Here is a 16,310-nt window from a genome sequence, read left to right on the forward strand (position 1 = left end):
GTTTTGCTAGGGTGTAGTCGATTTTCTTGTGTGGCGGAGGGGGCTAAATGTGCATTTTGGTCAAAGGGAAGAGAAAATGGGCCAGGCAAACCCTTGTCCTGGTCTGCTTTTCTCAACATTCCTGGAAAACGGTCTGTGGCTGACCCAGATAAGCCAAGAACAGAGAGCGTGACCCGGAACAGCCAGCCTATTCCACAAGGCCCAGCGCAGCACGCACCCACAAGACTTCATGGCTGCTCCATGAGTATTCTCCATGAGAGCCGGCAGCCTTTGAAGCCTGCAACAGTTTCCCCTCTCTCCTTATCGCTCCACACACCCTCCCTCTGTCTCCCTCTACCCGCGCTCTCACCCCCCCCCCCCCCCCCCCCCCCCCCCCCCCCCCCCCCCCCCCCCCCCCCCACTGCATCTGCTGCGTGTGTCACTCCCCTTCTCCCTTTACCTCCCATATTCGCTCCCCTCATCTCTCTGCCTGTGTCTCTGGCCCTGCTCCACTCTCTCTACCTGTTTCATCTTGACTGCTGTGGCAGCGCTCGCAGGGACTCAGCACTGCTTAGGGCTCATTAGGCACGGGAGCTGGAGAGAGGAAACAGATCTAAATTATCCTTTTCATTCCCTGACAGCCTCACCCTTCACTCATCTCCAACCTCAAGCTCTGAGCCTTTCATCCACACATACACACCCTGTCTTCCTCTATACCACTCTATGATAGTTCTTTATGATCAAGCTTGAATGTCAACTCGCTCTATGTTTTCTTTATTCTCCGGTTGACGCTGAAATAATACATGTGAATTATGACTCATGCCTGTTTCTCTCTCTCTCTCTCTCTCTCTCTCTCTCTCTATCCCTCCTTCACTCTCTCTCTCTCACCCCCTCTGTTCTCCCGCTCTGTATCATTCAGTGTCTGTCACTGTCACTGTGCATGCCTTTGGTGTGCCCCGCAGGCACAGTCACGTACTGGTGGCTGACATGAGGATGTGGCCGTGGCTGGCTGCACCCTGAAGAGCAACTAGAGAACACTTTAAAGGCTGGTTGACAGCTGGGTGAGAGATTCTCTGCAGCCCCCGAGGCCCACGCACCTCCGCCTTCAGACATAGGCATAACACACTCTAACACGCTGCCCGTACCCACCTTGGAGGGGACGAATTCTTGTGTATAGCCATGTGTGCGGTGCACTGTGACGCAAACAAAACACACCAGGACGTGCACACAGACACACACACACAGACACACACACACACACACACACACACACACACACACACACACACACACACACACACACACACACACACACACACACACACACACATACAATATGTAACATGATATCCTTTTGATCAGGACTGCATGTGGAAACAGCGGTGTGGCGCTTCACAAACATCTACTTGCGGCATTATGACTACAAAAGGCCAAACACGGCGTGCCCTAAATATAAAAAAGAATTCCTGAGACATTTACAATTTCCACACATACACAGGCGGACACACACTATATCATATAGCACTATATTCCCCTACATGATTATCAACATTATTATCTCCAGGCATAGTAAGAGCTATTACTTCTACCGTTCCCCTCTCTTTCCTGCCTTCCCAATCTTCTCCAGTCATGTCACAAAGTTAAACGATTGAGAAAAAATGGATGATACTGAACCAATATTAAATTAATTCACCACAAACTAATGTTTAAAATGAGTGGAGAAACTAAGTAGATCTCACTTAGCCATCTGTCTATTATGCACACTGATATACAGAAAATAGACGTTCCATGAAGTTCAGGGCTATTTGGTATTTGTAAAAACTTGCTGACTAATTCATGAGCTAACTGTTCCCTAGGCAATATAAATGTTGGCTGTTATGAACCTAAGAAGACATTATAATCAACACCGCAAAGAGCAGCCACTTCTCTATAGAGGTCCAGTGCAACACTGTGACCACTACACTTGTGTACTTATGAATACTGTATGTCAAACGTCTTGCCACTTATCACCAGTGGTCATTTGGTAAAGGTTCAAATTTATGTTCAGTGAACCAGCTGCTCACTCCAACACAAATACCACCACTATCACCACTGCAACCTAAACCAGCTACACATAATTTGTTCACACTGCATAATATAAAGCGCTACAGTACATGCCATCATTTTACAAAGGACCACACATTTCACTGCATTGCATATTCTAGTACCACATTTAGCTCTTTAATGTATACTGCCAAGCATGCTGAGACCCTATATGTTTAGCTAGTTTCTTTCATTAAAAAAAAAAAAAAAAAAAAAAAACACTGAAGCGCCACAATACCAGCTTTAGTTGCTAAATTTACATCATTCATTAAAACACTGTTGTGCTAATCTGTGAAGTGTTCATCTAAGATGACGCCCTGGTTGCCTTTTAATGTAAAATCACAGGAGGATAAGTTGCGGAGTGCTGTGAGCACTTGGAGTGACAAAAATTATACGCTTGTCTATCAGCAATTAATTGGTATCTCCTTGGGTCTTCAGCTGTAGCACCTCTCTGTTACTGTACTACACAGGATTAACAACAGTCACACATAAAACACAAGCACAAGCACACACAAGCACACACACACACGCACACCCATTTTGAGGTCACATGTTGTCACTATCTGCACCAGTTTGGAGCTGTATTCCTATTCCTCCTTCCAATTAATCTTTTTCGGGAAACAAAAACAAAAACCAAGCAGTGCAGCGTGAAGAATAAAAAAAAAGAAAGAAAGAAAAAAGAATAGAAAAACACCAGCAGGAGGGGAAAAAAATAGAAAAACTGGAGGGAAAAAAAAACCTTGCCAACTTTTCGGTCTGGGTAGGTTGGCCAGAAATAATTGGCTGTCAAGGATAGTAAAGGCACTGTTCTTTTTCAAAGCCAGACCGAGGAACAATACAAGGACAGTGCAGGGGACAACAGGAGGACAGGGTGGAGACAGAGTGGCCTGTCGCCTTTGTTTCCATTAATGCTCAACAAGCAGGCCTGGAGAGGGTGTGTGGGTCACTGCAGGCCCAGCTAACTCCAATAAAGCAGATGGAGCAGAGATAGAGGAGACGTGTTCCTGTTGCCTTGCATTCAGTCCCAGAAGGGTGAAATAAGCATCAGCATCCTCCTACATGAATTGTAGCTGTCTTGTATACAATCCTAACACAGTGCATGTGGCCAATGCATAAGGCCTGTCAATGGCGCGGTGGCGTGGCTCCTCAGCTCTCAGCCCTACATGCTGCAGCTTATCACATCCTTGGTGACAAACACTCCCTGCACTGTCACTGACATAATGAATTTTCAAGAGGCCAAGCTGGAGGTTTTTATTTCACCATAATCTGTAGGGGACAATGAAGCGTGAGAGGCAGGAGTCTGTCAACCGCAGTGTGAGAAAAGATCCTTTGGCAGCTCACTGCAAAGTACCATCTGAGAAGAGTGGATATAGAGGTGTGAAGAACAGCAAGCAGTAAACAGGCAAAATGCCTTGGCGTGCATCCTGATAGGTTTGCACAGACATACACACGCAAATGCTACTATGCCTATGCAGCATGCAAGACAACACATACGCATTACACACACCCAAAATCCCTGTGTGCACATATAACACATAAGCACACACGCTTACACACGCACGCATGCAGTCTAATAAAATGTGGGAGAGGCTTAGCAACAAATAGGCTCTGAATTTTATATTCATGAATTCACAAACTCTAAGCCTATCAGCTCAGGCAACAAAGCCAATCCCCTCTCCTTTTCCTCCTGTCTCACTCACCTTCCTGCAGGTACATGACAGCTTGTGAGTAGTTTTGCAGCGCGTGGTGTGTCCTCCCCAGGCTGCCGTAGGCCAGTGTCTTGGCAGCAAGGTCGTTAGTTTGAGCCGCCACACTCAGGTGTTGCTCCTGGAACACCACCGCCCGCTCGTAGTTTCCTAGCGACTCATAGGTAAGGCCCAGGTTGCCGTAGGCGCGACCCTGGCGCGTGGGGCTGCCCGTTTCCTCCGCAATCTCCAGGTCACTTTGGTGGCACCGCAGGGCTGTCTCATACTCACCCATCGCCTGGTACACTGCGCCCAGGCCACAGCTGGCATCACCCTCCAGCGGCCTGTCCTGGGTGTCACGGGCAATGGCCAGTTGACGCTCCAGACAGGAAATGGCCTGCTCGTAATTGCCCAGCTGGCTGTGCAGTGCGCCCAACTCGCCATAGGCTTGAGCTTTGCCTCCACACTCCCCTAGCTCGTGAGCCACCACCAGTCGCTTCTCAAAACACACCAGTGACTGCTGTAGATTCCCCATGGCCCTGTAGTTGCAGACATAAACACAATCAGGCTCAGAGAGAATATATGAAGTAATAAACCCAGAAAGACCAACCTGTCACTGGCATTTGCTGCTCAAATTGTAAAAATATAATGTGATGGAACTGAGACACCTTTCATTCCCAAAACACTTACAATGAAGCTACTCTTTGCATATCTCTTACCATGGGGATACTATCTGTATTTATACAAATATGTATCCAATCTGCACGTATGGCAGCAGGGCACCATTAGAGCACAATGAGGAGTGCATATTGCAGGAACACTTTCATTTGCAAAGCAGCACACAATTCCAGTGAAAATGAAACATAGATTTAGATGACTGACAAATCAGATCCCTGATATGGTCTGTGTGTGTGCATGTGTGCGTGCGTGTGTGTGCGTGTGTGTGGGGGGGGGGGCATACGCAGGCTTGAGAAATGAGAAAGGGCTGAGCTACAATATAATGAAATTTAGACTGGGTTTGAAGCATAATACTATTTACCATCCTGTAGCTCTAGATGGGTCAGCCGTCAAAGCAGCCCAGCTTCCATCCCCTTGTGTACGCTGTGACTGAGCGCGGCATTCATCCCATCTCAACATTTTATCCGCCTGCGCAGCCTTCAAACAGACTATACTCGTATTCTCAGACACAATTGCCGGATGTGAGTTCAAATGGAGCATTAAAAGAATAAAAGCCTTCAGCTTAATTAATGTTGTGTGATAATGTGCGCAGTTGACTAAGAGCCATAGGACGACGAGAAGTGTTTGGCTGCGATGTCTGTTATTCCCCTATGAACTCATGCATGGCTAATACAACCTTGTGTGTGATAGCTGTGGTGGCACGCTGATGACACACAATAAGGAGAAAATCATCCCCGAAATGAGGATTCCAGCGCAGCCTTCATGTTTTATTTTGCAGCATATTCTCACAGGATGTTATCAGCTCTTAGGTGCACACAGGGGGAAAAGAAAGGAGAAGAGAGACAAAATGTAAAAGGTCGTCTCGAATTAACTGCACTTTCCCCAGTTTCAGATGTCTGTGTGCCAAAGCCTCTTTGCATACAGATCAGGCCAGGGCCAGTAGGCTGCTGCTGAGACAGCTAGCATCAGGCTCACATCCAAGCCCCGCTCACCGGCAAGGTGTCTCTAAACCATGGTGGTCCTTGATAGGGTGCGCAAGGGGGGAAAAGATTATGCAAAGTAGGATTACTGTGATTATTAGTAATACCTAGTCAATACAATTATCTGCAATGAACAACTAGGGAAATTGATACTGGCGGGGCATTCAGAGGCTGAAAAGTATTTTGCAAGCAATAGTAGGCGCGGATGCATTAGAAATATGATGACTTTCATTTACAACATGCTGACCTGTGTCCATTGCCTAAGCCCCTGTAGGCCTTCTCCTGATCCTGCATGCGGTTGAGACTCTGGGCCACTGATAGGTACTGGTCGTAGTATTTGATGGCTTCCTCAAAGTCCCCGAGAGCCTCATAACAATCTCCCAGGTTGCCATAGGCCCGGCCTCTGTCCAGTACCGCCTCGTTGCCGCTCAGCTGTTGCAGGGTGGCCAGTTGCTGCTCCAGGTAGCCAATGGCCTCCTCCATCACGCCCACATTCATTTTAGTGATCCCCATGTTGCCGTACACCTGAGCCTCCACAGCCGGGTCCTTCAGTCTCCGACCAAGCTCCAGCTGCTCCTCGTAGCTCTTGAAGGCCATGGCATACTTCCCGAGGGCCATGTAGACAGCTGCCAGGTGACCATGGGCCTTGCATTCTCCTGGCACATCGCCAAGCTCTTGATACACCTCCAGCTCCTGGGTGTGGTAGCCCAGAGCCTTGTCATATTTCTGCACCAGTCTGTAGGTGGCCCCCAGAGCGGCATAGGCACAGGCCTCCATCCTACGCTCCTTCACCTTAAAACAAATTGCACGTCATTACATCAGCATCAGTTACATTCCGCTGCATGATATTAACAACTCTTCTTTGCAAAGGAAATAATGAACTTTCCTGGTATAAGCTATACCCACAGATCTTGAAGGTAGAACAGCCTTTCCCATTCAAATTAGCATTCAAAGATGGTTGGTTCAGCAGCCTTTTTCATGTGCACCGTTCCCATGGTATTGTTAGGCTGATTTCCATATAAACTGACTTACATCAAGTCTTGAGATGAGAATTTCTGCTGTAAGGAGCAGCCAGTTAATCTTTATTCCAGCCGGTGTCCAATGGGCATTTAAAGCTAACAAACACTGTTCTTCTCCAGTTAGCTTAGGCTAAACTATGGTGGTTTTAACATTTAACGGGTTATATTAAGTACAACATATCTTCACAGTTCTCAAGCAAGTGTGATTCACATTACGACTCTACTGACTTGCACGGTCACCATAGCAACCATTCAAGTTAAATAGTGCAACAACAAGTTCTGTGGGTATATTATATTAAATTTGAAGGCAATCTTGTGTATTAGCAAACTGCATGTGACTGTACCTGGTGAGCTAAGGCCAGCTGCTGCTCATAAAACTGAATGGCACCAGCCACATCCTTTTTACAGACAAAAATGTCCCCCAGGTTCCCCAGAGCTCTGAAGCGGGCCTGTGCATTGTTCAGGGACTGGGCCAGCGACAGCAGGTATTTCTGACACTCCTCTGCCTTGGTGAAGTCTCCCAGGGCCTTAAATGCCAGACCTAGGTTACAGTATGCCTTGGCCTGACTCAGTTTGTCATGAAGGTCCTTGGCCAGTGCTAGGTCCTGCTCATAGTACTTGACGGCATCCTGGTAGCTGCCCAAGCAGTAATGGGCATAACCGAGGTTGTGGCAAACCTTCCCTTCACTCTCCATGTCCTGGAGGTCAGGGGACAGCCGGAGGTACTGCTCATAGTAGGGCACGGCCTGAGGGAACTCTCCACGAGAGCAGTGGAAGTTGCCCAGGTTGCCCAGAGCCCGCGCCTCACTCTGGACATCTCTGAGCTCGCGAGCAATGTTGAGGTGGTTCTGGTAATGCTGAAGGGCACGGTCATGGGCTCCCAGGGCCTGGTAAGCCACAGCCAGGTTGCCGTGGGTGGAGGCCTGCGAGGCCCGATCATTGACCTCCATCGAGATCTGCAGCTCCTGACGGTGGTAGCGTACAGCCTGGTCAAAGGCGCCCAGTGCATTGTAGGCGTTGCCCATGTTACCATAGGCCCGGCCCTGGGCAGCATAGTCATTGAGCTCCTGAGCAATGGCCAGGTGTGTTTTGTGGAGTTTCAGTGCAGTCTCATAGTCACCCTTCATCTGGTGAATAATGCCTGTGGAGAGGAGAGGAGAGAGAAGGAGGAGCTGAAGTTAACCAGCCATTCAGGGAAAAAAATTGTAATTGAGTAAAATTCAAGTGCCTCGTCAGCAAGTCATTTGGTTGTTAAAATATGCTCTCTGTGCCATCTGTTCACTGCTCACACAACACACTCTCCCAAAGAAATATGGTCATTAAAATCTAGTGCAATCAAACAGAGTTATAACAACACCAAAATGGAATCATTAGATTGTCTAAGCTGTCCTTGATGATTGTGTCTTAGAGGAATTTTACCAAAACCAACAACTTTTCCACAGGGAGGGAAATGGTTGTGAGAGAACAGAGAGAGGCAGAGGAGGAGAGAAAGTGAGTGAAAGTGGGAGAGAGTGGGAATAGACGATCGAAAGCTTAGCAAACAACTTCTGAAAAATGAGATAAGTGTGGAGAACCAATAAATAATGGAGAACCCTGTGCATTGAGCATATTATCTCTGATAGAATACCATCCTCTGAAAAATAATAGCTTCACCCCACAGCCAGCCAGCCATCTGGCAGGCAGACACAAACACACACTCACACACAGAGCTGTATATATACACAACCCCAAAACAAATGTGCACCCCTACCCACATGCCCATGCAGACTGACAAATACACAATGAGAGTAAAGAGACATCACAGCTTATCTGTCTCTCCCCCAGTCATCTCTCTCTCATTGTATACTGTGACCCAGCTTCCAATAAAAATAAAAATACTACTACTAATAATAATAACAAAACAAGCACGACAACAACAACAACAACAATAATAATAACAATAATAATAATATCAAAGCTCAGTGGCTTCCTGAAGCAGAAGAAGAAAAGAGTATGGCTGCAGGCTGGCGGATGAAGCTGTAGAAAACGGCCGCAAGGCTAATAATCACTTACCAAAGAGAGCTGTGTTAAGGAACACACAGTTAGGCAGCCACTCATCTAGCATGCAACCTGGCTAGCGGGGCTTCACTGCGTCAGCATGGAGACTAATAGGCCACTAGGATGGGGGCACAGCCATTGGTAGGGCACCAGGGATGGGAAAGGAGCTGGAGCCAGGGTGGGTGGGAACCGGGGACTGAGGGAGGCTTTGTGGTTTGTGGTGAGAATGTGATGGTGCCGCAGGGATTAGCTACCGCCATGTGTGTTTTCCCATTTATTCCAACCCAAACGTGCCACATTACGGGCATGCACACAGGCTACATAAACAGTGGGATTGAAACGAAACAGGCAACTGAAAGGACTGCAGAAGCTATAGATGTCGACGCATATGCATGGATGTGTTTGTTCAATTAAAAGCAGCACATGACACCAATGGGAGTAGAAACACAGATCTGACATTTTGTCAGTATATCTGTGGGCCTCTGGGCTGCATGTGAGTTTTAAACAATACAACGCTCAACTGGCATATTCTTTTCAGGTTTTCAGCATTCAGAGGTAACACAGGGCCCATAGCTTTGAAATTAGCTTCTAAAGAAAGTTCAATTTAAGTATCATCATGTGAAGGAGTGTTTGATTTTGAAGTCTCTATATCAAGAGAAGAGATCAGTCCCAAACAAACACACTGTCTCAAATGGATGTCTCAAATTTAAACAATTTAAAAAAAAAGATCTGACAGATTTTCCTGCAGACAGGGTGGATCTTTCTGAGGAAAACTTCTTCAAAGATCTTCTGCCTACTTAATTCAGGCCATGATTCAGCGTGCAGAGTGAACCTAGCAACAAATCATATCTGATTTGCTGTGTGTTTGATTGTGTGCTCAAATTGAAGTGATACAACCTGAACTGACCTTGTAGTTATTAGGTCATCATCCTGAGAAATTAGCAGTCTAGGCATACCTCAGAACAGACTACCAGACTACCAGATAACATGGTGACTTCAGATTTTCATGGGACATTACTCTACAATGAATCTTTTCCAGGGAGTGAAATCCACCTGGTGCATGGGACTGAATACTGATGTATAGGTTCACCCAAAATTGCACAATATAGGTACAGTACAACTGTCTTTCTATTTTTCCCCCCTGAAAGCCAAAATAAATAGGGTGGGCTTAATAGAGCTTGGATTTTAAAGTTCCACTGGCATTCCTCACATGATGGACAGAGCCTAGCCTTGCTGGGATCCTTTCCTCAGAGTGGGAACATGTTAACATTCACAACAAGCTGGCTGGAAGAGCACTGACAGCTCATGCCACAAAGTCACTCCCAAGGTTATGCCTTCCCCATGGAGGCTGATCTCACTGAGGATATAATGCCTTCTGATGTATTACCAGCAAGCATGTTCCGCGCTGAAGGCTAAAAATGGAGCTGGGGCTCAGCAATGGACAGAGGGGCAGAGGAGAAGACTGGGACAAGGCTGGGGGTATATGGCTAGGTTTGAGGTTGAGCCTAATGGAGCCAAATTTGCCATAAGCCTTTAGGCAATGTCTGGAGACACCCTTTGAGCTAACCCCTCACCCTCACCCCCCTCATGGTAAGAGGATTATGGAGCCCTATGGGAATAATATCCAGCATGATAGTAAATAAAGCCATACCCTACACTCTTGTAAACACTATTGGAACACAATAATTGGGAATTAGGGAGGAGGTCCAGTCGCAATGTGACCCCAAAGCGTCTAGTCTTGAGATTCAGTTTTGTCAAACTAAATTAGCTGTCTGCACAACAAACTATATTGGCCGTAGAATGTGCTTCTTCCATTTCAATGTTGCCCACCACTTGAAACAATGATGGCAAAAAAGATGGATAAATCACAGACCACATCATTCAAATACAGTGAGACACACACACACAGACACAGACAAATATACACACAGCTCCATCTACTGCCTCCCCTAACCAAAGACATTAAAAGCGTGGCAATGTGTTGTCACTTTTCATTACACAGCCGGCTGTACATAGAGGGATATGCTGCAGTGATGACTTTGAGGGATGGTGTCGTGTTCAGAGTAAATCACTGTGTCATTCTCCCAGAAGCTATGGGGGTCCAGAGCGCTGCTGCCTAACTAAGAGGATTTCTCCAACAATGGTGCTGCTGCCACTGGGTTGGGGTGATACTGGGAATAAACAGAGATGACCAGCCTCAGCCCAAAATACAAACTCTAGTGTGCTCCTCATTCATATGTTAGAATGAGGTCAACTTTATAGTTTATGTTTACGTCTGAGACCTAAAATCCAGAGCTTGACTGCTGGAAATACCGATGCCTATTCAGGTCTCATCTAATGAAGATGGTACATATAAAACGAGTCAAATTCGAAAGGAAATTCTAGTCAGATTGGGCCATTTTATCTTACCAGGACCAGTGTAGGCAGCCTAATAATTTCAAAACGCTAAACCTAAAATTTCTAGGTAGCAGTTACCTCTAAGAAGCTATTTACAGCCTCTTAGAGATAACTGCTACCTAGAAATGCTGCCGGCGCCAAACTATTTGGCAAAAGAATTGCTAATAAATTAAGTACCTGGGTCATTCCATGGAAATACAACAAGTGCCTCCCATCTGACCCTCTCAGTGAGTGAACATTATATACACTGAACCCGGTATGTTACGTGTTGACTCTGGAAAGCATACAAATCTGTGCTCAGAATTAATTGTGTTGAAGAAAAAACAGATTTTGGCTGGGGACTGTGACACCTAGGATGGATGTAAAATTGACTTGGTTGCAGTTTCTAACAGAGTGCAAGTCTGTCAGCCCTGAAAACTTCACGTGGCTATCTCTATTAGGAATGAAGTTATGAGGCCTCAAAAAACCTAGAAATTATGGCGTGAATAAAAAAGTGCCAAATTTGTATCTACTTGTATGAACTTTGAGGACCTGTAACTCAGAAAATATTCAAAGTATGAATGTAAAATATTGCATGGCTTCACTGAATATGCAAAAGATATTGAAGAAAAAAAAAATCATCAGCTGTGAGTGGTTCAGGTGGGATTTTTTTTTCTGAATTGGTTGATTTTATATGGAATGACCCACCAGCAAGTGACTGATCAAGGTTAGCAGACTAAAACTAAAGTGAAAGTTAACTGTTTTATACTGCAAAGTAGCTATGAATGCCAACATGAATACTTAAAAAAAGAGTGGGGTAGCACATCCAAAAGTTGAGAAAAACATCAACAAAAAACAATAATAATGATAAAACAGGAAATAGCATTCATTGATCTAGGTAGGCTCGTTCTGTGTCAAGTCCTTTGAGACATACTTTGTGATGAGATGTGATTTCCGATGGAGCTATATAAATAAATTTCACTTCAATTATTTATTGAGGCAGAGGCAAAACCCATATGATATGAATGTCCTGATGAGCATCTTTATGCTGAAATACCTCAGTGCTTTTTGGAGCGTGCTCCATTACATGAGTGTCACATAGCACCACTAATTATGACAACCGGAGTTTTTATGTCTTTTCATGCACTGTCATGGAGTAGTTTGAACATAAAGCTGCTATGCTTGAAATGATATGTTGGGGATTTTTTTTTTTTTTTTTTTTTTTTGATCAGTGAAAAATAAAAAATAGCTTGAAGGGTCTACCTTCACTAACAGGCTTAGCAGCCATCAAGCAGAGAAACAAGGATTATATCATATTGGAAAGCTTATTACTGACTATGTGCAATAACCAAAGAAAAATATGGATGTGAGGATTACTTTCACTTTTTAAAATCAGAAATGAACAGACTATTATTGTGATCATGGTCTAAATAAAAACGAGGAAGTGAATGAAGATGAGAGACTCAAGATCAAAGTATGCAACATTACATAAGTGAGTTTTATGATAGTACACAGTACAATAATGTATGTTCTGATCTGTGGGGGGAGGTAGAGAGCTGAGGCAGAGTCTAGGTCTTCCTGTGTCCCGCAGGAATGGTAGTGGGGCGGGGCTGAGGTCTGGGCTTAAGGTACCAAATCCTCACTTGCAGACACAGACATCTCCTACAGCCTGACAGACGCGGAGAGAGCGAGAGACAGGAAGGTGGAAGATAAAAAGAACAGGGGATGGATAGATGGATGGTGCGCTGAGTGGGAGGCCTGCCAACAGAAATACACACAGACAGAGCGCTGCAGCCCCAGCTGAGCTGCTTCCTCCCTCCTCCAGCTGACCCTCTCCCCTCCTCCAGCTCACCAAACCAACTGTCACTGGCCTGTCCACACACATGACATCTGATCCCCCCTACCGATTATATCAACACAACCTTACACCATGTTCAGTGTCTCAATCTCCCTTTTCTTTTTTCCTTTCCTCTCTCTTTTTCTTACAGCACAGCAGCCTCTCCGTTTAGGAGGAGATCACATTTCATGCTGAATTTGCAGATGTGCAGACGAAAAGGGCACAGTTGCTTAATGTGAAAGAATGCTGCTGCTCTTGTGTTTCGTTTAATAGCCCCGTAGTGAGCTGAATAATAAATGCATATAGATATACAGCAAGCTACAACTATGTGTAAGCACTGGGACTATGAGACAGAGGGTTTTCACAGGGCCTCTAGTCCAGTTTCTGGCATGGTCCTCTGTCATGAGATTGAAGGGGCCATGTAGGGGGAGCTTGCTGTTGCTGCTTTTCCATGAACAGAAATCTGGGGCCAGGCTGCAAAGATCAGCCAGCAAGTGAGGAGCTCTCCAAGAGACAAAAACAAGACTAACATCTCATTTAATTCCTCCATCCTTTCACCCCATCTCCAACTGTCCATGTTCCCTTCCCCGCCGGCCTCACTTGGAGCAGGCCTGCTGATATTTACTCAAAGTATTTACCCGCTCATTAGTGGAGAGTTGAAGATGTCACTGCTGGGAGATAAATGCACATTTTTATGTATTTGCTAAGCTCTTCCCCTGTCTCTTTCCTTACAGCGTTCTTTCATTCATCCTGTCTGGGCCATTAGGCTCGCTAAGTTCCTCTGTAAATTCAGCAGCTCCTCTCCGACTCCCTTTTCCTGACCAGTCCAATAAAATATCTACAATCAGTGCTGCATCCAAAGGCTGGAGTACAAGTCTGACTAAGCTCTATGGCTCTGGGCTCCACGCAAGTCTGCTCTCAGTCTGTCGTCTGTTCCTTCTGTGGGCAGTCTGAAAATACCAACACCAAGGTAGCAGGTCTGTCTCGTTCATGTAACCAGTGACTGCACCCTGAGACAAACTGGCTGAGGTGAAAACAAGACCGGCTTACTCTGCGGCTGATCTTTTGCCATGGTGGTTATTTATTTAATATGGGTTCAAGCCCGTAGGGATGTTACAGTATTGTTTTTTGTAGGATTCTAAGACAGTCTATACCTAAGAGACCAAATGCCCTACAGCAATCAAATTTGGTGGGAGAGTTTCAACTCTCCTCTGGTGTTTCGGTGTTATGTTATGCTATGTTTGGCCAATAACTCAATAGAGTACGAAAATCAATTTTTTCCTCAAATTCCTTGGCTTAAGAGAAATTTATTGCACATATGGGTTTTCATCCACAGTATACTAGCCTCCCCCTATTCTGAATGTATACAAACCTACTTCTCCCGCAAAGTTGATCCAATAGCAACAATTTTGCACACAGCATATATGTACTTCTTGGATTACAGCTATTACCCAGAGTTTTGAAATCCAAACCTCTTGGTGTTGCCCAACTGGGGTTGACAGCAAAGACATGCAAACAGGAAAATTCCTGAATGCTTCATACTAGAGTAACCAAATTTCAGATATATTTTTGGGATGGTCCCCAAAGTGAGTCAGACAGCATTTGGTCATGCTGGATAGGAGATGCCACCATCATCAGGACAAACAGGCAATTTTTCAGTGGGAATATGTCAGACATCATTTCACCTTCAGCTGTCAGACTCTTGCTGAAATGTTCTTTCTTTGAGATGAAGGGCTAATGTATAAGCTGATATTCTCACAGTCAAATAACTTTCCACATTAGGATGGACTCCACTCAAGGCCAGTCATGGCAACATTTTTATGTTTTCATCACTGAGGTAAGCAACTTGCTTTTCTAATTCAATGACAATGTTGGATATCTTTTCATTCCATGCATTATGAAAGCTTTGTTGTAATAACCATGTCTTTACCTGTCCCCTTGAAAAATGTCTTTTTGTAACAAGATGCTGAGGGGCTCTTATTCACATTTGTAAAATGGTAAATGGACTGCATTTCTATAGCGCTTTTCTAGTCTACTGACCACTCAAAGCGCTTTACAATGTTTGCCTCACATTCACCCATTCACACACACATTCACACACTGATGGCAGAGGTTGCCATGCAAGGTGCCTAGCTGTACATCAGGAGCGGTGAGGGGTTCAGTATCTTGCTCAAGGGCACTTCGACACACTCTGGAGGAGCCGGGGATCAAACCAGGAACCCTCCGGTTACCAGACGACCGCTCTACCTCCTGAGCCACGCCGTGAATGTGAATGTTTACTAATATGAATCACATTACATTTGTACATAACTCGTGTTCCAGATACATTAATATGACATCCTGGTTGTCACGAAAGCCAGTGAAAAAACGTATGAAAATATTGCTGTTTGAACAAAGCAATTTTCTGGAAACATTTGTCTGGAATTTAGACTACAATTCTCGTTGACATATGACCTTTAAAAAGGGAAAAGGCTGTATGTGTGAAATAGGTTTATAAAAGGTCTGAAGGTAATACCACACAGATAGCATATGTCCCCTTTTTTAAGGCACCAATGACCCTTTGTTTTTCTGATTTTTTTGTTTCTGTGTGAATTGCACCTGCCTGTTGTTTTCTTGTGTTTGTTGCTTTTTTTGTGCGCATCAGCAGAAAGCAATCCCCAGGGATGCTGGATAAAAACAAGAAGAGTGATTGCTTAATTAGGACTTTTACCTCTGGCCCTGCTAACTGATGGAGTCGGCATTTCAAATGACTTCTTTAAGACAGAAGGCCAAAACAATGAAGCGCAAGTTGGACATGGAGTGTGAAAGGGAAGGCGAACGCAAGAACAAAAAAAAAAAAAAACAGGATGAAACAAAAACACTCCCAAACAAACTTAACGTCTCTTTGAAGTGAATTGCATGGGAAAATAATACAGTTTAGATTCTGTTTCATGAATAGCAGAAAAATGAACTAAATGGGAAGCCACCACTTCAGTCCTCTCTCAGATATTAAATATTGCTGACTCGGGGGTAAGTTAGCCCATTAATGAATAATAAATGGGGCTGGAATGCAACATTTTCATATCCTTTATAGGTCAGAGTGTGCTGAGCCAGAGCTGCTGGCACCGCTGGGCATCAGATAGATATTAAAGCATGGTGTTGTGGTGTAGCACAGATCTCTATACAACTGTACCTCAGAGCCATGTCAGCTGCTGCTCCGCCCACACTACACGCATCATTAAGACAAGACAAGCTGAGAGGGCATAATAAAAGTTTGTTCTCCCGCGCTGCTTGAAACTTCCCTTCCATCTCTCCTACATTGTTTTTCGCCGTTTTGCTTCTGCTCATTAATCTTGGCTCGATCAACCCCCCCCCCCATCCTTTGTGTACAGCGTAAAGGGATGCGGGCATTTTTTGAAGTCTGAGACAACATCCTGTTAAGTTTAGCGCACATCTTCAAGTGCGAGGCAAGCTTGTGGGTGTTGATGACGGGGTAACAACATACGCCCCGCTGCAACAAACAAAAACAACAACAACAATGGTGCAATTACAGAAATGACGCTTCACAAGCTCCACTTCATTCTCTGTTATCTTCATTATTCAGCTCTTCTCGAATCAGCTATTAAAGGTAATTAAGCGATTCATCAAGTCAGTTTCA

General features: G+C 45.0%; 1 protein-coding gene across 1 annotated transcript in view; it reads right to left on the reverse strand.

Moving 5' to 3' along the window:
* The window catches only part of LOC115365712 (tetratricopeptide repeat protein 28), a 179,501-nt gene that overhangs the window by 26,836 nt on the left and 136,355 nt on the right, over window positions 1-16,310 (reverse strand). The window contains exons 6-8 of the mRNA XM_030060838.1: window positions 6,768-7,564; window positions 5,652-6,196; window positions 3,762-4,285 (exon numbers count right to left, since the gene is read on the reverse strand). Of these exons, the coding sequence (XP_029916698.1) occupies window positions 3,762-4,285; window positions 5,652-6,196; window positions 6,768-7,564 (1,866 nt within the window). The remainder of the gene's footprint in view (window positions 1-3,761; window positions 4,286-5,651; window positions 6,197-6,767; window positions 7,565-16,310) is intronic.

The sequence above is a fragment of the Myripristis murdjan genome, chromosome 9 (genome assembly GCF_902150065.1).
Source record: "Myripristis murdjan chromosome 9, fMyrMur1.1, whole genome shotgun sequence".
NCBI classification, from domain to species: domain Eukaryota; kingdom Metazoa; phylum Chordata; class Actinopteri; order Holocentriformes; family Holocentridae; genus Myripristis; species Myripristis murdjan.